This window comes from Opisthorchis viverrini (genome assembly GCF_000715545.1).
Source record: "Opisthorchis viverrini unplaced genomic scaffold opera_v5_10, whole genome shotgun sequence".
NCBI lineage: Eukaryota > Metazoa > Platyhelminthes > Trematoda > Opisthorchiida > Opisthorchiidae > Opisthorchis > Opisthorchis viverrini.
This window is the reverse complement of record NW_008751666.1, coordinates 879,200-902,915: the sequence shown is the minus strand read 5'-3', so window position 1 is coordinate 902,915 and position 23,716 is coordinate 879,200. Positions and strand designations below refer to the sequence as shown.

General features: G+C 41.1%; 2 protein-coding genes across 2 annotated transcripts in view; one reads left to right on the top strand and one right to left on the bottom strand.

Annotated features, from left to right (window-relative positions):
* Window positions 1-6,901: 6,901 nt before the first annotated feature.
* On the bottom strand, window positions 6,902-23,423 carry T265_12680 (hypothetical protein; the record flags this gene model as incomplete). Its single annotated transcript, XM_009164943.1, has 10 exons — window positions 6,902-7,352; window positions 10,224-10,350; window positions 12,331-12,483; window positions 13,519-13,637; window positions 14,471-14,602; window positions 16,352-16,480; window positions 21,208-21,291; window positions 21,996-22,188; window positions 22,802-22,994; window positions 23,234-23,423. Coding segments are annotated over 10 exons (1,506 nt in total), but the record flags the coding sequence as incomplete, so codon positions are not given.
* T265_00955 (hypothetical protein) overlaps window positions 18,501-23,716 on the top strand; it is a gene marked incomplete at both ends in the record, with an annotated part of 56,114 nt that continues 50,898 nt past the window's right edge. The window contains one exon of the mRNA XM_009164870.1: window positions 18,501-18,611. Coding sequence (XP_009163134.1) covers window positions 18,501-18,611 — 111 coding nt within the window. The remainder of the gene's footprint in view (window positions 18,612-23,716) is intronic.

The window sequence follows — 23,716 nt, the reverse complement described above, 5'->3', positions numbered from 1 at the left end:
TGGAAAATTAGACGTATTGCGATCCAACCCATTAATCAGTCTACATAATCTTATCGGAACCATCAGAGAACTGTTTCGATAACAGGATTTGTTCATTCCTGCCACCTGCCGTACTTTCAGTTCGCCCTTTAACCATAGTCAGCCGGGTACTTCACTCCACCCCAATTCCGCATGCCCAGTACCAGCCTTATCAAAACCCTACCCCTCCCAATGGCCATCAAACTTCTCACTCCCACCCGTTGATGAGCTGTTTGAGTGAATGAGTGAGTGAGAAATTTAGACTCATTTGACTTGTCATTGTTGTCGTAGGTAGCCCAAGTGCTGATACTGCTACAGACGCTGGTTTGGGAGGTGGTGTTGGTTCTGTTCCACACCGTCATCGTAGTGCGGATAGGCAGAACAGCAGAACAGAAGGGTTCGGAAAGTAAGGTAAGCAAGCAATTTATTACACCAATCAGCAGATCAAACGAACCGCCTCATAGTTGGAGACAAGCAGAGCATTAAATGTAATTAATGTTTCTTTATCAGGCAATGTATGCATATGTTAACTCACCCCGGTTGTTTATAGGCAGTGCGGCATTGATGCACAAACTAAGTTTATTGCGCGCGTGTAGTCATGTATGGAACACTAGAGACAGAATACTGCCTCTGTATAATGTAATATACAGTTTATGTAGTCCGCAAATTGGTAGTCCTGATCTTCGCGAAAGTCCCTGTTTCACATTTGTCCTGGCAGCACTTCGAATTCCAGCTTGTCGTCATCAAGAATGGAAGAGTAGATGATTGCGTTGACATCACAATACAGGGGTGCTGTCGTTTGGTGAGGACAGCGCAGTTTGGACACATAGGTATGTGTGCACAATCATGCTACACATCAATTACGTTTGAAGATCGGATGTTCTTGGTGGGTGAGGGAATTGTAGCAGAACTGAGAGTTAATTTATGAAGTGTATGATTTGGTAAAGGAACTCGAATACTGAGTAAGAAGGCGAATGCCACCCCAAGCGATGTCCTGACGTTGTGTGCTCAAAGCGATTAAACGCACTGATGTAAGTAGAGTCAGATGATGAGTTATATGCGACGTTTTTTGCTACGGAAATCATCTGAATTCAAAGAATGGAATGTGAGGTAGGTCACGGGATAATTGATAGCCCCTCATTCACAGCAGCTTAGAGATTGTCCTATGAACATGGCGAAATAATTATAAAGGGGCTGAAAATTTCCAGCGAAAAATCATGAGAGGCCTGGGGAAAATTTGAAAATCAAACATTTACTAATAAACAATGTGATGTTTTAAAGTCTAGAGTTGAGTAACTTCCACACGGCAAAATATTTTATGTATTGTCAGATTTTTACTTACCAGAGACCGGAACGCAAAAAAGGGAAACGGCTCGAACTTTGTTGACGTTAAATTAAATTACAAGCCCAGAATTTCTGGCATACAACACAAATGATGCTAATAAACCAAAAAACAACAAAAGCAACAACGATTGGAAGATTTGAACAAGGACTTAGGTGTCTCGTATGTGACAATGCGTTTGAGCCTCCCGCTATTGAGTACATGTTAGTAACTATCCAGGATACCCGTTTTGACTGACTGACTTTTTGTCAGCTTGCTGATATGAAGACAACAACTTTTAAACTGAGCTTCTACCTTCATGTCTATGCGACGGGTTTGGCGAAATTCTAAACCAATGAGAGATGAGGAATTTCTTAATCTCTTACTTAGGGAAAGCACGGGTACAAGTGAATCACAGCACAGAAGGTCTATTGTAGTTGCATCCCCTCGTAGGATTAAATGAACCAGTCGCCAGAACTTAGTATCTTCTAGTATTTTTCACCTCCCGAGAATGAATCAGTGAAGGACTTATATAAAAGTGAGAAATAGTTACTACTCACACGGTTGCTGAAAACTCTTCGAAAGCCCACTGCCGGTTTCACCTTCTTGGGGCTCATCAGGTAGGTGCAGTCCCAGATTTTCCGTCACTAGTTTCTGAAATGGGTTTTGTGGTGCATTTACATCTATAGTTTTCCTCCAGTTTATAGTGCTTGTTAAAAGAGTTTCCGTCACTAGTTTCTGAAATAGGTTTTGTGGTGCATTTACATCTATGGTTTTCCTCCAGTTTATAGTGCTTGTTAAATCTACATGTTGCTTTTTCCTAAAAGCAAACGGGCTGGGTTCGCTCAAAGTTTGGAATTCTTTGAGACAAGATATTGGATCAAAACTAAGAAGCCTCAAACTAGAACCATCCGCGATGGTAAAAGCAGTATCGTAGTTAGAGGCAGATGGACAAACACGCTGTCATGTCTAATAAAGTATTTTAAATGAGCAACTAGAACAAAATGCGTGGAAGCTTTTCAATTATATCAGCTTCAAGCTTAACAACATAGCACAGAATGACTAGAACAAAATGAGTGGAAGCTTCAAGCTTAACAACATAGCACAGAATCCAACTAAGGTCATTAGTAGCAGCATCCTTGTTGCAGCTAATAGCTAGGAGTGACAGCGTTCCTCATAATATAACTTGCCTGTGCCTCTACACGTGAAAAAACATTAAGGACCTGGTTTTGGTGACACAGAATCGTCTATTGTACTGTTCAGCGCGTCGGACAAATAGAATGCGCGATAATTCAGGTTGTTTTCGAGGTTAATTTTGACAAGTTGAGGTCATGGAAACATATAAAGACAAAAGTATTATGGCTAACGACACTGATTCGTTATTAGCGGGTTTTGACGGCTTGGCTTGTACAAGAACGTGGTTCAAGTTCATTGATGTTACATCCCATAGCCCTTAAGAAATAGCCACTGATACAGGTGACGTCGGAAAATGGACAATCACATCCATATCCGGTCAGCCCTGTCAATGACCAGCTTTTGTACAAAGTCCCAGATCCGAATCTGGAGGACTAAATGAGTGAAAACGACCTAATCAAACAACAATGGAGATAGGTTCTCATCAACAAAGGTTGGCTTGAAGTTTTAATCGGATTACCCTTTGCATCTTATTCTTCGGATGTACCGCAAACGATAACTGCTAACTAATTTGATTCGTACTAGCCAGTATTAGGAAAGGACCAGTAAAAGGCATCTACCTTTCGTGATTCATAACCTTTTGTGTCACTCTCAGCTATTCGACCGTTAGGGTCAACGCCCAGTCTGTTATTTAAAACCAACAGTCACAATTCAGTGCTGCTTACTTCCCCCGAAACAGCAAACTATCCGCGAAAGTTTGGTGCTAGACAGAACTAAACAGGCATGAATAAACCATTTGAAAGTCCACGAGTGGCAGATGGAAGATGACCCTAAAGTTTAAACCTTCAACTTCAGTCCAACAATAGGCCTCTTAGAAGATCACGTCGTTTGTCGTGATATTGAAACCAATTCCATTACTTCACTATTCGTATACTTCACATCGATCTTCACAAATGGTTAATGAGCACTCAACCCCCTAGTTGGATACAACAACTAATAATCTTTTAGAATCGTCCCTGTAACTTTGGCTATGGACACTTAATTGATTAGATGCTGACATTTGTAGTATTACTGGCTGGAATGATTCCAAATTAGGTCAAAACGGATCAACCGCTGACGTTTTCTTTGCATAAAGTAACTATAAGCTGTTTAGTATTTCACCTTGGACACAAAATTAAAACAGCCAGCTCACATATTTCTAGCCCTCGATCAAAACGGACAACCGCTGACGTTTTCTTTGCATAAAGTAACTATAAGCTGTTTAGTATTTCACCTTGGACACAAAATTAAAACAGCCAGCTCACATATTTCTAGCCCTCGATCATCTGTGACAGTCAACCTATTCATCGACTGAAGATAAATAATTTTCATTTCCACATGTCATTTATCATTCTAGATCGCAAATGTCGAAACACCCTTTGGAAAAATCTTGAATACCTTGTGTTTTGAACTCCTGTCTTCTGCCAAAACCTCCTGCCCACCACCCATGCTCCTTTACTCCCCCGGTTCATGCAGCTGTCTTTGTGTCAGTACTCCCCAACCTATTGATTGGATGGCAGTCAGACATCTGCAGTCACCGTAATAGCAACAGCAGCCGTAGCCTCGTACTACTGTTACTGCCGACACAAAGAGGTAAAATTTCAAAGTTCCATAAATCAGCCTTTCATGCTAGATGACATTCAAGTCGGTGTATTGGCAGGCTGCTTACACTCTGACAGTTCGCATGCAAAAAAATGCCTGTTCAGACTGACAACCTGAATAGACGTGCATACGGACAATGCGCGTGTGTGCAGAGTAGCATAGAGGATGGGGAGCGAATCACATGCTCAGCGCTTGCCAACAATCAGTTTCCAAAGCTGGAATCAGGAATAGTTTAGGTTCAAATGGGTACATATGCGAATGTAAGTGAAGTTTGTAAACTGGTTCTCCTAGAGCTGAGAACCGATTTTAGATTCTTATTATACGTTTGACACACTGACATGGGATTACGTTGACCATAAACGGAACTTGACTGTTTGAAGCCACCAGAGGAGGACATCTGTCTGACTATCGAGATCTGAGGGTTCAAGATCAGATTAGAACTGGACTGTGGTTTTTTTCATTTCACCTTTGGACAGTTGATGTCTAATGTGCTGTCGCTTTTCTAGGCAAATATGCAAACTGTTCTTCACAATGGTATACCACTTGTTAGTAGTCCACGAACAACCGTAGAACATTTTTCGTAACATCAACTATCACCCTGTGGTGTCTAAGGCACAAAAACAATCCCAATCTCTCGATTCGAGCACTTTCATTAATCGAATTACATGAGTGTGAATCAGCTGTGTTTGTCACTGGCTACCAAATCGTGAACGTTTCAGCTGGGCTCACTCGATGGGTTTTCGAAAGTTCTGACTGGCAATATTGACTTCGAGTTGCAGAATTCCGTTTTATTGATTAACCTGGAACATAGCCTTCCAAACAGGAGACTAAGCTGCGAATTCGCATTCACATCTTCAGAATTCTTGGACGTGGACAACCACCGTAAAATCCAAGCAGTTTTTACACTACTCGAATAATTGTAGTGGTCTGTAAAAGAATACTTATCGAAAGTGCGTTCCACTCAATAACACCTTCACCATGACCTTGAGGCAATGTTCATGCGTAAGTTTCTACAGCTCCATCGTCCTATATAAAGAATCAGTCAGATTTGTACCACCTGTCGCTCGATCGCCCGCAGCTCCGCTGACGAATGAGTGTTCTGTGCCAAGAAATGCGCTCTTTTCTCCAAAGTAAAGGTAGGTCTCAGCCCTGATTTGAATTAGACAAATTTAGCATTGACTAAGCATCTAAAGTTTCGATAAATTTGCTTTCATATCTCCCTCTCGCAGAAGCCAATGCACAGATTCTCCTGCAGCTGATGATGATGATCCCCTGGGAGTCACCATTCAACAAAAAACGTTTGCTAAGGCCAAGTCTTACAAGGAACTTTTGTCCTAACCATACATAGCAGGTCAAAATCAGGACTCCCTCCTCAATCATCAGGCAAAATCCTTCTAACTCTCTGAAAAAGGCCAATGCCTTCCGGACTACCGGTAAGTAGCGATATCTGATACAGCTAAGTGAAATTGTGTACAATCATCGGTTGTGTCTCTACTTACTGTTGGTTGGCTGCCTAAGGCATGCGTCTCACGGTTGTCTGTCTATTTCAATATACCGGCGTTGACTCGTGAATCATCAATGTACATCAGTCTGGAACTGACATTGTACAATACACCAACTTTCTTCATTGTCCAGTAATATGCCCTGAAACTGTGCTTTCGCAGGTGTGATTCGTTAAAAAAGCACCGTTTCAGATCCATTGGATGTTTTGTTTGCCAGTCGCCTTTTTCTTCTGACATCCAGTCAATCTTTTTGTAATGTCAAATTTTAATGGGTTGCAAATAGACAACCAAATGAGATATCACAAGCTTGCATCAGATCAATTAATCCTGCCGGAAAGATGTTCGTTCCTCATCTTGTCTTCAACGGGAATGAACGCACGAAAATAGGAAACCGACCAAACCAACTTCATTAAAACACGCAAACTCTAGAAGAACAAATATTCGGATTTATGTTCCGGGAAAACTAGAGAACAGAGTTTGAAGACTTGGTAGCTTCACCTGACGTAGATTGATAAAATATGGGTTCAGAGTTGAAATGTACTCCATCATTAGCCTGGGCTGCATTGACTGTATATTTTCTGATGGAGGAAATTACTTAGGAATATTATAAGTCTTGGAGTTAATCTCTTTGAGGTTCATCAGGAGATCAGCCAAATATGATTATTAGTTTTGATATTAGTTTGATATTATTTGTTTTGATAAATCTTAGAGAAATGCTATTTATTTACATGTGGTTTAGAGTTGAGGGTTCACCAAGTTTCTAATGGGTAGAGCAAATGGATCTGAGTTGCCGAGAATTTTGGACGCGAAGTGAAATCGTCGGTCATAAGTTTCATCAGCCTACACAGGACTTCCTAACTATCACAGCTCTAAACAATCGTAACTGTGGCTGTAAGAAGTACCAAATGCTATGTTTTTTATTTCTGGTAAAGTCTTGGGCTGTTGTAGCCTGCTAAAAAGCGAAAACTTGCTTTTTTCCAGGTGGCAGACTTGTTATTGCACTAATGTACTGACATTAAGAGCGGGACACAAAAATTTCTCACCAATTGAAGTGCACAACCAAAATCAAAGCTGAAGAGAAAATTCGAAATTTTGATGAGGCAACTTGAACTATGTATATCAGAGGTTGAAGCGCCAAGACGTGTATTTGGAGGAATAAAATGTGGTTGTACAGCTGGGGACACATTTTTGACCGGACTACATCATTTGTTTAATGTTAAAAACACAAGCCCCCTGAGCAGAAGCTGGGAAATCAGCCGTGCAGTATATGTTAGAAGAATGAAATGCCGGATATTATTTATATTTCCAATCCAGCAAAGGACTTAAGGCCTCACATCAAACCCACCTGACGTTAAGAATATGTCTTGTACTTAAAATAAATTATCTGAAAAGTTCATAGGTATATATGTAAGATGTTCTTTTGTGTATATGCACTAAGATGCCTTCAGCTCAGTCCCCTGAATTGTTCATAGCTTCGGATCTATGTTGGTTTCAAAGAGATTACACTTCGTGATCTCAATCAACTCTTTTAGAAGAAGGAGTGGTTTTACTCAGAACAAAGCAACTGAACGGTCTTTTGGAGCAAATCCCTTCCACCACGGGACAGAAAATCGATAAAGACGATAGGTATTGTCATGGTCCAACAGAGCTAGATAGACGCGTCCATCAACTACATAAGGGCGGACATCCGTGCACTCTGGTACGAGGCGGCCTGTTTCCAACAGGTTTGAGTACGCCTGCAAAAGTGAAGCAGGAAACTTCATCAGATAATAGACATTTCAACACATCTAATTTAAACGTAGCTTATGTCTAGGAATGAGTTTCACATGTAGAAAAGTCCCGTTTGCTGGGAAGACTTCTGGAAAAGAAACATCATCTGCGGAGTTTTACAAATAAAATCTACGTGATTTTCAAGCTGCGGTACTCACACAAAGTAAAATTCTTCTGACAATTAAAACCTAAAGTACTAATTGCTATTGCTGAAAAGACTCTGGTTGCACTCCAGTCACTCAATCAAGTTCTCTCAGAATGGTGAACCTTTCATAAAGTTGGAGGATTTAAGGAGTCACTTAAAAGGAATAAAGCTGGCCTATTCTGGAAGTGATATCTTCTAAAACTGGACTCGTCTGAGTGAGTCTCAAGTGACCAAGCCATTCGGATTTTGTTCTGATGAGTGCTTTCTCCTTAGAGTGGGAGCTCCGTGGCATGATGATTATCTGTCTCCTATAGACTGATTGCATAAACATTTGACAAGGTAGTTATGTAGAAAACGGCAACAATTAACACAAATTTAGAGTTACGCACAGTTGTGATTATAAACTGTTGTCATTTATAAATATGTCTACTGGAATGTGAGACAGGATTTTCACAAGTATTTAAAAAAAACGTTGGGAATTCAGCTATTCACTGGATGCAGGCATTTTATTCAGTCTGTCGCCTTGTGAACGCTCTGTGCTCCGTGACTGATATGTTTGGTACCGCTTGCCTCTGCTCAAAAACGTTGGAATTCAGCTATTCACTGGATGCAGGCATTTTATTCAGTCTGTCGCCTTGTGAACGCTCTGTGCTCCGTGACTGATATGTTTGGTACCGCTTGCCTCTGCTCCATATTCCGTCATCTTCAAGGCAACAGACTGTTAGAAGCTTGAGGTAGAATACTTTTAGAATACTTTTAGAAACTTTGCGTACTAGATCTGGTTTAAATCATCAGGTATCCCACACAACCTTGGTCTGAGCAGACATAACAACTCCGCTGCATATTCTAGAAAATTTTCAGCCCCGAAGATGTCCCATGTTTGGAAGCATGCTTGAACTTCTTAGTCAATTATTATTCGTTATAATATAAAACAACACCCAGTGTTTTTAAATGAAGATAGTCGCATTACACAGCTCGGAACAGCAGAAGAACAAATCAACTTGAAGTATTGTTTGTTTGATTAGTTACCTAGGTGCTATAGGCAAACCACGGAACTGTTTAGTCCACTTGCTCTTTTTTATCGAGAAGCAAGCTACGAAGAGGTTAGCACAAATGAACTCCCAAAATGTGGTCGGTTTAAACACATCAAGGTTTAATGCAGCGGGCGACCAATCAATCAGGCACGAAACGCCCGAGCCAATATGTTCGGTTATGTTCTCTATTCATATTCGATTCTGTCACTTCAGTGGAGTAATGAATAAATTTACAGGCGTGTTTCCCAAGAAGCATTGCCTGTCGTGAAAGTGCAGGCCTGGGAAGTTCAAAGTTGGAGTGAATCTCAGAATATCCTTCTGAGATTATGTTTCACTAACCAGCCAAACACTTGACAAATGAACAAACTAGTGACGAAATTGTCTAGTTCTAGTTCTGCACATTCTTCACAGCATCACCAAACATCACTTTTATGTGCAAAAGCAATACCATACACGATACTGGTCTCCAAACTTCTAGTAAATCTTTCGTTTGCGCCAACTACTGAGCATCACTGTCGTTTAATTAATCTGCCAGTACCTAAGCAAAGTCTGGTAACGAATTGGGTTTTCACCGAATGAGTATCATGCCAAAATCGTATATGATGCACATATCCATCAAATTGATGCTACGGCGTCCGAAAGCACTCCCACAAAAAATGTTTTGCAACCGCCGAGAAGAACTGGAATTTTAATCACTTGAGTGTTGCATGTTTAGGTTGTTTGCGGTTTCAGAACCTCAATATCCCCGTTTGGGCACGCTTGTTGTAAACATCGGATGAGAAGTACACTTCTGTCAGCTGAGGCGGCTCCACTTTCAAGCAGCTCCGAACTAAGCATATTTGCAGCGGTTTAAAACTTCAGAAATGTGGCGAAAATGCTGAATATCCCTCAAGTTAAAAGAGTAGAAACTATCCATCTAGTCAAACTCGTGCTGAAAGCCACAGAGGAACATTGTGGTGTTCAGCCATCAAACTGCGAAGGTTTTTGGCATTCGTGCGATACTAGCTCAATTCATATCTATTAGCGGAACAACCTCAGCGGACTCGCCTAGTTTATTCCGCTCATCAGTTCGACAAGTTTGGATAAGTCACTATGGTGGCACGTTTCAGGTTTGCATTTCTGGTTCACTGGAGTCTTACTGGTACGGATGTCGATGGGGTGTGATACAACCTCAGTTTAGTGTGATCAAAGGGCGTATGCATCTTTGATGGTACTCAGAAGTTATTTCACACGCGACTTATAGTGTATGTTTCGTTAAGTTATGATATTTTCCCCACACAAAGCGGCTTCATAACGGAGTTTTTGGGTGGATGGGAGAGGACGATGCATTTTTTCTTCGAAAAAGGGTTGGATTTTTGGGATACTACTGCAACGTGCTACTGTTAACCCATTTTTTTATTTTCAACAATGATGTCTATTATTGCGTATTTAGCTTGTTTTACGCTACATATCCCATCTTTCTTCGGGAGAAAGTCGCCGTTAAACAAACTTAAACCTAATATACGTTTAGGTAAGAGCTGATGAATCATATGACAAAGCACTGACAGGAGTAGAGCCTCATTCATTTCAGCGGGATTTTAGAAATCGGATAATAGAAAATGGTACGGTGAGATGAAATTTTGGAATTGCTGGAATTACGTGAACATGTGCAGACTTACAATGCAGGTGGATTCGTCATGTTCATTACCCCAGATATAAATATTGGTCAGTGTGCTATTGGTTACGAGTGATTCGGCAAGCGCGCACAAACCTGGGCCTCTCAGTTCACAAAACTGGACTGCGAGTCTGGAGAGCAAAGTAATCAATAGACCATGTAAAGAATGTCCACAAATATGGGGCAGCTCACTTACAGCAACCTCTCTTATGAGGAACCAATGTCCTTTAAAATTCACAACAGTCCTTACTGTTGGTCACGATGACCTCTTTGAAGAGTGGTCACCCTTGAAATATGGGCCTAATACGCACTGCTCCCGTAATGGACTCTCTCGAAGAGAAAATACACAGATCTTTCGTGTCTTGGTGTTTTGTTCTGCGTCACTAACCCCCAACACATGAAGAGCTTTTGTTGCTGTAGTCCTTCTGGAAGCTCTTCAACGCGCACTGGAGTATGACAATTTGGTAGTAGCTCACATACCATGCCCCTCTTACTATACATCAAGCATAACATAAAAACATCCAGTTAAAAAACATCGTAAACGAGAGACTGAGTTGGACTTCAAGTAAGTCTTCCGTAAAAATCAAATTGGCATGAAAATGAGAGTATTTGTCGAATTTGGTGCAACTTGGGTTCAAGTAGAACCCGGGGACGGCGCCCATCTGATGAGCACAAGACAGGACAAAGAGCTTTCAAAAACTTACGAGTATTGGTTAGCTGTTTACACATTATTTCATTCCGCTCAATATTTGGTAACTTGAGAAGATTCTGAGGGAAATCTGTAATACCTGACCTAGTCTGTGAATAGTCGTGAATAAACTCATAAGATTTATTCAAACTTTCAATATGGTCAATCATGGTAAATTAGATTAGGATGGCAAGCAAATTATTGGCTAATCAGCACACTTGCATGGATGTCCCTAAAGTAGTCGAAAAAAATATTTTCCACCTTTTTGACTTAGTAAATTCTTACTGCATCATTTTCAAGATCGCCTCATTAAAAAGCCTCAAATACACATGATATAACTTAGAGTGCCCTACGAATAGCTGATAATAGCAATTCTGAAACCCTGAGAATATTTCAGACCTTCCGTATGGAAACATCCTGCTGACGATGAATTCTCTCAGTGGCTCATTCCCATTTGTTGATCATAATGCCGACTGGTCAATGCGCTTAACGGAAAGCCAACATATCCAGATCAATTAGTGATGCCTTAAAAGTCGTTAGGCGTTTACTTGGTACTAATACTTCTCGCATGTGAACCATGTTAGTGGCGAAACTTCATGATTTACTCCAAAACAAGCTTTGAATTACATTGAAAATCAGGTGACAAGCTGATCAGAGAAACTTGCCGATATTGGGCTTAATTTTTCGGCGAAAAGTGAAAAAGATGTACTAGAAAATCTGAATAAATAAGAGGATTTTCCACCCAGAAATGAGTATATGGCCATTTTTCATCTGTAAACACTTGGAATGTATCATGAATGAGATGGCGCAATCTAAGCATCTTCAGAATTTTACCAACACTATAAAAGTGAGGTTTATAACACTACTTGTTGGTCCGGTTGGACATGGCAATCGCAGTAACCATACGTTCGCATATCAAATATTGGGTTTTTGACGGAATCATGCATATCAATTACTTGTATGGCTGATTCAACTTTAACCGGACTATTTCTTATTTTGCACTAAACTCCGGTGAATACGGTAGGTTCTTTACACATAGTTATGATTTTGTGCACCTGTACACTCAACGACTTAGCAGTGATTTTCTGATAATCACAGAATGTGATGACTCACGATAACCCAATTTATTGTGATTAATTCAGAAATCCCTACAGGCCCAAAAGATAATATTCGACAGGAACCTCTGACAGATAAGGATCAGTTTAAATCGGATATTCTGTTCGCTCATTACTTTCACGCGGGCTGAGCAGATGGTAAATTTATGGACCAGGCGTGCCCTACGTTTTGACAAACGAAATTCTCCAAAACCCGCCAAAATCGCCCCGATTTTGCCCAAATATGACGGAAACATCCTTTGAAAAATCCGTCTCATCTGGTCAACATTGGCAGTTAATGAGGAGGAGAGCATTTTCCACTCACTTACACTTTCAAACGAGTGTTGGTAATCAGGGCTGTAGCAAGTGCTTTGGCACCAGCACACTGAATGCGATTGAAGGCCAAGTCCAAAATAACAAGGGAACAATTGGCCATTACCACACGAGAAAGAGCGATTGCACCGTCACGCGCTACGCGGTTGCTGAAGAGAAGCGAGGTTGAAAGTTTTGTTCAGAATGCTTGCAGAGAGTGGGGGAACAAAAGTTAGTTCAGTAAGAACATGGTAACGCTCATCATGAAGGACGCTTTTCCAGGCGAAATTTTCTGGCCAATACGATGGTGCAATAAGCACTCAGTGCTTGCCGAGTCCACATATTCAGAATAAAGATGAACACGGCGTGTTACTATCAGGAAACTAGTTAAACAATAACGAATAAAGCAAATGGAGGCCAGTCAACTTGTTGGATTTTTCGAATAACTGGAGTCATATTTCATTTTCTGTTTGTGGTAAACACTTTACTAGGCGCTCCACTTCCGTCATTCACAGAAAAATATAGAGAATTTACCTTCTGGCGGTAGTTTAAAATGTCGAAACTTGCTATTTGTGAGCTATTTTAGGGAAAACTTAATGATATATTCGTGGTCGCCTCATCTTTCAAACAGTTCTGGTTCAGTATCCGAATCCCATTAATTCGGATAGTCCTACTGCCAGGCCGTTACGAGCGTTGTGATCAATAAGCACCAAGGCAACCAAATCTTACAGCGACTCACAACGCAACCAATTCTAAATGGTAAATGCACATTGGTGTCCAACTGCGATTTACAGAAAGCCAATTAGATATTTCTTTCACTTAGATGCGATGACCAAAAATGCTTATTTCATAAAGGCACTAATAACCCAAGGTTTGACATTTCAGAATGTGGCCACTATTGGAAGCGTCAATTTGTTTCCTCAGCTGCGTAGAACTAGAGCAGTCAATTATCCCTACTTGTGGAAAATACTCTTTAGAAAATTAAAGTATTTTACTGCCTCTAATGGAATGCTTATTGCTCTAGTCAGACAGACCAGATACAAGAATGAACTAAGTTAGTTCGTTGACAGTGGTTTATCTTGGCGGAGATATTGGTTCGACTGGTGCCGGCCAAAAACGAAAAGCTAAATTTCCCTGTCAAAAAACTATTTGAATAGGATCTAGCTGCTGAAATAGGGTACTATAATTTACGGACATCAACTTACGCACTAATGTCCAACAATTCCAACATGTGGTTTCGTTCCAATGCATCGGCCAACCGCTTCGCGCCGAAGTCCCTCATGTCCACCTTGGATAAATGTAGCTCCCTCAAGGTGTTATTGATCTGAAAAAGAAAGAAGACGCCTATATGCAGAATTTTAGCACTCACAAAAGACTTTCTACAGCGATTAGAAACCCTCACGCAGTGGTTTTGTTCATCTACGGAGCCCACACATTGCTCGTTCACAAAGCGAAACTCATTTAAAGCATGACTGACATCCTGTACCTTAGAATGATAAGGTGTGTAGGTTCACTTTCGCTCTCGGCGCTCTATCAAGCTCAAATTCTTCACTCTTACGCCAATCCATCCTGTCAGTTTGGAGCAGTCAGCTGAACAAAATAAACGACGTTCTTCCTCATCCACTCTTTTATCCTCTTTCGTTTCAAGACCTAAGTGGTTGCATAACAATGAGGCACAACAGATGTTACTATCCCTAATGATGATGATGTTGACGCGTAAGCACCGAAGCCGCCATTTCAACCTGAGTGGCTTCAACTTACCAAAATACCACGACTGCATATGCCAAAAATTTGACAATAACTGAATGATTTTACCCGTGGTCGCACATTTAATACTTACTGAACTTTCAGACAACCAATTTAGCTACAGTCATTAGCTTAGACTATTGCATTCATGTATCTAATCATTTAGCGAATATCCACAATAGGCTATCAGGAGATTGCTGTGAATCGTGAAAGGAAAGCCTTTTCTGTTGGTTGTTTGTCAATGCGCTTATCCGTAACCTTATGCTGTCTGTTAAGGATAATTTTCCTTCATACGAAATTCAAAGGAGTGACCGAACAATACAACAACTGCTTCTCTAGAAACTTGTCGTTCCAAACTGTAAATGTGAAAAATTTTCATCGCAAGCAAGTTATCCTAACAAATAAACTCACGCAAAGCATTTCGGCAATGTGCACTGTAGGTTCCTCTTGCAACGTCCATAATAACTGACGATTCAAATTCAAACTTTTAATTGTTTTGTTCTGGTGCAACATCGTGGCGAAGGCGATGCAGCTGGTAATGGTCTAGCGAAATAAGGAAAAAAAACTTTCATATGAAAATACCGAATATATTTCCACAAGATGGCACTGCGACTTCAGTGGTTGTGACCTTGGCGAACCTGTGAACATTGTTCCATATAGCAAAACGAATGGTAAGGTGTCACTTTGCCGTTCTTTTCTCGTTCATAGCAAGCGAAGACAAAAGAAAATGATGTCACCAGATACTGTTGGCGACTGTCTTGTTGGACTTGCAACCAATTCAGCTGAATGCAAAGTTGTGCCACATGGATGATGAAATTCCTTAAGGTCAAGCAAGCACTAATCAGCGTCTCTTCATGAAAGGGTGGCTCAAATTCTCAAGGATATCAGGGACTACAATCCACATTTGCAGCACTTCTCTGTAACAATAAGATGATAGCTAACCCCTTTCTGTCATGCAGTGTAGGCCACTTGATCAACCACCAATAAACGTACCCAAGCTACCGGTGTTCCGGAGCTAGGCTTATTCGAAGTCACTCTAATGGATCATTCGATTATGAAGCAGAATATAAGTACATTTTTACCGACTACCCTCGAATAGGCGACTTTTGTGAAAGACTGGGTACACTCTATACACACTCAAACACAGTATGCCTCACCTATTTGCTCTACGATCTTAGAAACACATTGTACCAGAATTCAAAAAATTCTTCCAAAGTCGCATGGTAATTTAAGTAATAGGTGACTTCGTTGAAAGCAGACGTTGAGCCCATCTACCAGCTTAGTGATTTATAGGTTCCCTTTGTTGGTGATTGGTTTCAAACTTCAGCTTATAATCAAACTCAAAATATGGGACATTCAGAGTCTCCCAATTTCATTTTCTGGCCGTGAGAATTCAATTTTTCTCAAATGACTTCTAATATCTCACTCGCTTTCCTGAGTTCAAACCAAGAAATTTCAAAACTTCGTTTATTGTCACAACTTGCATCAGTAGTTCGCTGGAAACATGGAACCTACTTTTTCATCATGTGCGTCGGTGCTTATTTGACATACTTAGAGAAAAATACATTGAAACCTTAAGCTTGAACTCCCGAATGGGTCATTTTAGATTCCCAGAAAAATCATTTAAAGGTGCTTTGACAGGGATGACGGACCATTACATTAACTTTTTGAAACGGATTATTTCGCAATAAAAAGTACGTTAATCGCGTGGAAGATTTAGTTACATACTTTTGCGTTTTAATAACTCTTCTACAGAGTGACAAATCGTATCAAATGGCGTGGTCAATTACTACTACTCATGAACAGCATTCACTGGATGCTGGACCAAATTTCACGAATGCGAAAAACCGTCAGACTGTTTCCAGTCGACTTTATTCTGTTTTTATTAGCAATCATAACACTAGTATTTTTAAGACTGTTAGTTTTTTCGCCGAATTCACTGAATGTATCGCTATAATATTACAAGCAGGTCGGTAGTCTGTCATTAAAATGAGTGTCATATGTCCTGAAGACCTTCAAACTAATTTGGATCACTTCGGTCGATAGGTGGAGACGTTCACATGCCTGGCTATCAGGCCATCCTTAGTATGGTCTTAGAAAATATAACTCTTCTTAGGAAAATGTTAACGGTAAGTAATTCTGATACGCTCTAGTTAAGTGGTTCCTAGATTAGTTGGTACGCCTGGTTCATTAGGTAAATTCATATGTGAAGCACAGAAAATGATCTTTTGAGAATCAGAGCATGGATTATTTTCTGCTGGATAAAGGAACGCAGATCCTACGAAAACCCACTTGATCACACTCGCCCAAGTCGATGAATTCCAAAGTACGGTTCACTTGTAGAGCCTGGGCTAGGCGTAGTCCTCCGGTAGATCCAATCGGGTTTCCGGTCATTTTCAGTACGAGTAATACGTTGTTCGTCTAGAGAACAGCAAAAAACGTTAAACTAAATTAAATGCGGACTTTTTATTGTTTTGTTCGGCAACAGGTTCTTCTTTATTACATGTGCTGACTGTTGTAATGACGTACTCAAACACGAATTCCACAAGCAGTCTCTTGGAAATTTTTCAGCAACTCTTCCCACACTCCGAAAAGGAGAACGATTTGACGTAGTTCAGTATCATCAACTAAGCTTCTAACCCGAATAGCCATGGACTAAATTGTTTCAGCCATATACAAGTTACTTCTTAAATGCTGCAATGAACTCGGCCAACGACACATCCAAGTCACATAAGAAAGAAGTAGGTGGTTGACAACTTGAGTTCCGTGCACATACGTCACACACGCTGTTCAACATCCGAGTGGGATCAAGTACTCCGGGTCGTTCGACACATTAGCAGCATGAGTGCTAGATTTAAAAAAATTTAAGATTCTATTAACGCATGTTAAGTCGTCTGTTTCAGCTGTCTTTCGCTAAACGCTGCAGCATATATTCTCCCACTTCACTCCCACTTTGCCCATAGACCCAGAAAGCCATCTCTGGATATTATTTTCTCATGGTTTTCACAGGATTTAGACTGTACATGACTTGCGGTTAAGTCTAGTTTCACCATTCAAATACCTAACCTCTTACTACCCCTATGCAACGAGAAAAATAACTACACAGCCGAATAACGCGTCACAACTTTGCTACAAAATTTTAGGCTGCGAAGTCATCCAGGCGATGGCTACGCATAAGATTGGCTGAAACGATGAGCAGAGTGACTACAGTCTTAACATCCCGATGGCCAGTGCCTTGCTTGGTGGACTTTTGCTTCAGCAGACAGTGGTCCTCGGAAAAAACTCGTCTTTAATGTTTGGAAAAAAACTTTGGTCACCAATTCTGTGGAAGTTTACGTAATTGTAATGAGGGATGTACGAAATGACTGAGAAATTTTGTGATTACCCAGTGATCACTAACCCTCATCATCATCATCATCATCATCATCATCACAAAACCAGTCATCGTCATCAAAAGCATCGGCAGCATGAGACTGGTTTTCGACACTTATGCTTTGCTGCCGCAAAACCATGATTCATTTGAAAGCCTTATTGTGAACAGTCATTGGTGACTAGAAATATAGTGTTCCTTACCTAGAGTGACTCGTCCTCTTTTTAGCGGCCACTCCGTCAATAATAACGCTTTTAGTGGAAATTCCCAAATCCTACGGAACATCTACAGATCATACTCCTAACCCACACAGCCACCATTTTGAACGTAGGCTTCTGCTACGGAATCTGTACGGCGTAGTTTCGTCCGCCGGTTTGTTTGCTTTTATATTATCCGCAACGGATCTGTACAGTCAATACTTGTGAGAAACGTGAAACCCTACTAATCTGTGTACCTATAGCAACTCCCGGTCTAAATTCCTAGGTCGCCAAGGGCAAATTGTGGGATATTCTGCTACTAAGTCTCGACACAAAACATCTTGCAGATTTATCATCGTCATTGTCAGCTGTAATAACCGCGTACTTGTCGTACAGTGATTGTAGCTGCTGCAGTTTCGTTCACCGAAACGACCGCTCATTTTTGAACACTCACCGTTGCGTCCCACTAGTATGAGTCTAGTTCATGTACCTACCTACTACCTTGTGTCATTCCAGAAGAACGATTCTCTTGTTGTTGATTTGCGTAGACAATTGCCATATCAATGAAAATGCACTCCGCAAAACGGTAGGTCCTTCTAAAGACTCCAGGCTTCGTTGGGAGCATAGGAAAAGTTGTCAGTAAGTTACTACGTTGACTAATGGAACATTGCATTTACCCTGATATTTAGCCGCCTTCATGTTGTCTAGCTTTTGTGAAGATCATATGGGTAGGAAGGATTGACTGAGGGCTAACCTTGGACGCCAGTCACTACTCATTTCCAGGTTAAGTCTATATAGCTCCAAAAGAAGAATTAGGCTATATAGGTAGTAATGATATACCAATCGTGCAACACCCTTTCGGTGCCCAACTCCCATGTCATCCGAAGGAAGCATGGGGGCTGGGATACCCCGAGGTTGCCCAAGCCTAAACAACACAACTTCAGATGCAGTGGTCGAGTTCAAACCACAGATGGCAAACAACAAGGTACGTCGCCAGTTACCACGACCCCAGCGCAAAAATAGACAGAGTTCTGCTGTGGGAAGTTGATGAAATCCAGTATGATCTGCTACGGTGCTCAAGCAAGGCACTTTCTCGCGCTTGTGATGCTTCCAGGCAACTGAATGTGTGCTGCACAAGGTCGCCTCATGTTTCAGTTGCCACGATATTCGAGATATCGCGATACATGTATATATGTATATACTGTTACTGCTGTTCTGTTGGCTGTGGATCGTAGTGCATACTTTCCGCACTGTCTAGTCAATGGGGAGGTTTCCTCTGAGAGAAGGACGTTTCCACTTTCTTTCCATTCTCTTACTTTTGGTCTTTTGAGGATGCCAGAAGATTGGCTATTATGCGTTGCTCTGACCATGAAATTTATCTTCGTGTGCACACTATCTCCATTATCCATGTATGCGTGCGTCGACGCTGCCCGCGGCCTAGGGTGCAAATGCTTTAACTGTTTGTCGAACTACTTAATTATCTATGAGTAGCGCAAAATATTAAAGCAAAAACACAAGCCAGACTGACGGCATCAGAGGACACCCTTCACGACCACCGCTAAAACAAAAACATTACATTTTCTCATTCAGTGCATTGCCGATTATTCAGCCTGTACATCACGAGTTACATTCGTAAGGGAAGTGCCACCGCACAATACGGGATAATACACACAATATGGCAGAAATTCCACTACTTTCCCCACCAACAACAACCAGGACCGCTTATCCTGGTCCGGTTAACATCTGCATTCCCAGTAGCAGACTGCTTTGCATGCACGAACACGGAAAAAGAAACAACTCATCGTGGTTTACTTCAGTAGACACAAATATTTTGCACACCGACCTGTATCACCGCTGCCCATTAGACCATTATCCACCATTCCCGACCAATTAACAGCCTCTCTAAAAAAGGTCTATCGGAGTTTTGGGGTGCAAACAAGGGAACACCTATTTTTACGTCAACTAGGGTAAACCTAGAGCTCATGTTTGCCGTCATGTGAAGTTCAAGCAGGATGGAACATCTAAAATAATATTCTCTGCGTTTCCCAGTGATCAGGAAGTCTTACATACCAGGCGGACTCACGTTACCTGAGGTTCACATATATTCATCTCATAGGAAGAAACACTATTGACCTTGAAACTGCTATACTTCTGCTTGTCAGTGTCAAGTCGGACGAAATCTTTTCACAGAGAGAATCGACCTGTAACTTTTTCCCCTTTTCCCCATGGTTTCTACGTATGACATCTGATTTGCAATCGTGTCATCTGGTAGTCACCTGGTTCTGGGTATACTGTTCGAATTACCCAGGAAGGAGAGGTGTTCCACATAACTCAACACCCCGCTGGCTCACAGTTTAGGTCCATTCAGTACATTGGTCCAGGCATGGGTCAAGTCTAAAGATGTGTACTTATGGGAGAGGAACACCCTGGACTCCGAATTTTTGACAAATATACTCAAAATGTACGTAGATAAAGGCTTTGGTGCGGTGTAGTTGGTGTGAAAATAGGGTGAGGCCATTAAAAATAACACCACACGATTCTTCAGTTGTTCAGTAAGTAAAAAAACGTACGTTATTTTTGACAGAAAGTACAACTCACAGGGTTGTTGGAAACTCCTTGAGAAACAGTAATCGGTCTTGTCGTTCTTTTGGCTCACCAGGCAGGCGCAGTCCCCGTATTTCCGCCAATATTACGTCCCATTTCAGTTCGCTAAACACACTCATTTGCAAATCGTAGACCCAACCAAATCCCACCTGAAAATCTCCTCTGTGAAATTCTTCAACTGAATGTGTTGCACACAAGCCGTCTAGCTTTTAATTTGGTATGATATCTGAGACTTTGCAATACATTTTCTAGACTAAAATGCTATTCCAAGATTACGTAAAAGTCTCCAACAGCCCGTGAATGTTTCTGCCCTTCTTGAAGCTCCATAAACAGGCGCAGTCTCTGAGTTTAAAAAAATAGATATTGCACTGTCCTGTTTCGTCAAGAAAAGTTGATGCAATATCTCAAAACCATACTAACAGAGACATGAGATGGCCTTTGTGTGCCACATTCATTTGCAGAATGTAAGAGGCCATCTAGTAGCACCAAGCTGATATGTGAATGAGTTTTTTCGTCAATGAACAGTTTTGTCTACATACTGTTAGCACGGTACTATCCCTGTTTTCAAACCTTTCCTCGTTGACGGTGAACTTCTCTGACCAACCAACTGCTGATTGGTAAGATCAGTTTACCTGAACAGACACTGATGCTCACTTGGGATGTTTGGATATTTTAGTGTACCATCTCTGGAGTTCTCTGGATCCAACTTCATCATGACCACCTTAGGCCTATAAGAAGTATAATTTTTCGGCTTGGCAGAAAAGTCATTAGGTGGCTGTTTGGTGGTTATTATAAACCAGTAGCACCAAAGCTCTAGGAGAAGTTTGGTACCCAAATGTTGCGCGCAAAATATAATACAGTGCATTAGAAACTCATTGTTTCTGTTTACCTCCTCTAGGGTCTATTATTTACACATTGACCACATTTACCAGGTACATTTCCTTTATGTACGTTACTTCATATAGGAATAAACTCACCCGTAACGCAGTTGCAATGCAAGCGGCGCCAATTTCGGTTATATCATTGCCCACCAGGTTTAGTTCTTGCAGAAGTCGATCGTCCTTAATGATAAAATTAAATTTCAGCATACAGTTCAAGTAAATTAATATCGTATATGCTGCTCCTATTGCAAAATCATCGTATGTGGAACTTTCACAACGGTCTAATATTAATGTACCTGATTTCCTAAAAGTGACTGCTGTGACAGGCTACAACCAACCAAAACCAAAAAACGGGTGCACCTTAATTTGTTAGCTTGCTTCATATTCAGTGAACTACAAAACTACTACTGCTGCCTTGACCAATAGAAGTTTTGTAAGGTTAGTTGAATATTTTTTCACGTGACACATTTGTGACAAATCTGGTAGTATCAGTACATTAAAACAGTTCGACGAAACGAAAACACGTTACCGACGAGATATTTTTGCTCTACTGGTTCTGAGGACTACTTACAACGGATCTAGGTTCGAGTCCCATTCGCAACACCAGAGTCCATTCTCGCCATTGAAGCTCAGTGTTGATGGAAAGGTTGCCTAACACTATTTTGTTTGCCACCAAACGATAAAGCTGTTTTAGATGAAAACCCTGCTTGATGCTACCAAACTGATAGTTTTGAAGTCGTTCCAGAAAAACATAGTTTACTAAATAACTGTGGTAATTAATGTCAGTTTCTGCAATGTATTTGTATGTATGTATGTATTCGTATTTGGTATGATCTTTCAAACACAATACGGGTGTGAATAAATAATCCCAAAACAATAATTACCGTCAAAAATGATGCAATAATTGCGGCTCCCTCGTCCTTGATGCGGTTATATCGCAGATCCAGCATCGTGATACAGGGTTTTAGCAAAAGTGCTGTACAGATTGGCTTGATGTCCCGATCTTCAAGACGCACTGCTCCCATGTGACGATTGTTTCCACACAACTTCAGGTAGATCGCCAACAACTTTTCATCCCTGCAAGGACAAATTGTAGAACGATTGCTGCATATTGAAACGCACTTAGCTCACTATCTAACCCAACCGAGGAATAGAAAAAAATTATTACAAACGAGTGTGAAGGAAACGTTTGTACCTACGGATAAGAGTATAGCTTACCTCTAATGAGTTTTACTACATTATTTTTATCTCCGTATTTAGTTCATGAGTAAGTTGGTAATGGTTGAGTGATACATCTGGTACTAGATACAGTGCTAGTCAAATGAAGTTAAACGGAGATCTCATCAACCGCCCGCTGATTGTCCAATAAATGCTTAGCCCTGTCTATTGACAACAATTTTTCCAGAAATACTGGCAGCAGTTCAACGTCACAACTCATCATTTATATGAGGTTTTTAGCCTTCACCTCTCAAAAAATGAATTTAAAAACTTTCTCTATTCCATAAATTTAAACGAGCTTTTAAAATCACACTTTCCTCCTACCCTTTGTTTTTGCTAAAAAGACATTGAACAGTGCTCAACATTCCAAGTTGGCATCTTCATCATGGAATGGTTTTGAAACGGAAATGGTTGGAAAACACAAAAAAGTAAGACAGGGTTTCACACATCTTGCAAATGACAGTTAGCTTACTCTAAGTCACGCTCATACTCACGCCGGATCATACTTCTGATAAACTCAGATGCCGGAGTTTCCTCACCATCCAAGCATTTTGAGTAGGCGTCTTCCAGTTCAGAAAGAACTGACAAATTTGTCTTTACGTCCACCGTCTCCATTACATTAGTTTGGCAGATTCGCAAGACGGCATTTGACGGAATGTTGCTAGCTAAAAGAAAACGACAGTAGTCAGCTTGAGTTGCAGTGACAATATAAAGCAAACCAAACTTAATCAAGATGGAGAGAAAGCGGGCTTTCCCTTATTCCTTCGTGACATGAAGCTTAAAACTTATGATGCTATATAAAACCTAGCTTTAATTGATAAATGTGATAAAGGTAAACCACTCTTTTAGTGCATATTAAGCTTAAGCTAAGTCTGCACCATTCCTTTAGCTTTATTCATACAACAGTTGCGTATTGCGCCTAGGTTTAGATTTAGTCCCGCTTGCTCCTCGATTGCATGTGTTCTCTCAGGCGCCACCGAGCTCCTGGTCCGGATGACCTTCCACCCGCACTGTTCAAAGACTGGAGTGAAGTCCTCAGTCGGCGCCTGTCCGATCTGTTTGCTTGCATTTGGGAAAAAATCTGTTCCAGACAACTGAGGAGAATCGGTGATAGTGCTCGTCCTCAAAAAATGGGCGCGTAGTGAGTGTGGTAACCACAGGGGGATCAGCTTGACTCCGGTTGTAACGAGACTGTTAGCGTCAATTGTGCTTCGTCGCCTTACGGTGGCTCGTGAGATACTGACTCGAGAGCAGCAAGCGTGATTCGGGCTTGGTAGGGGTTGACCAAATCTTCACACTTCGCCAGGCGATAAAACGACGCCATACGTAAAAGCGACCCACAATTCTAGTATTCCCGGATTTCCGAGGCGCATTAGACTCGGTTGAT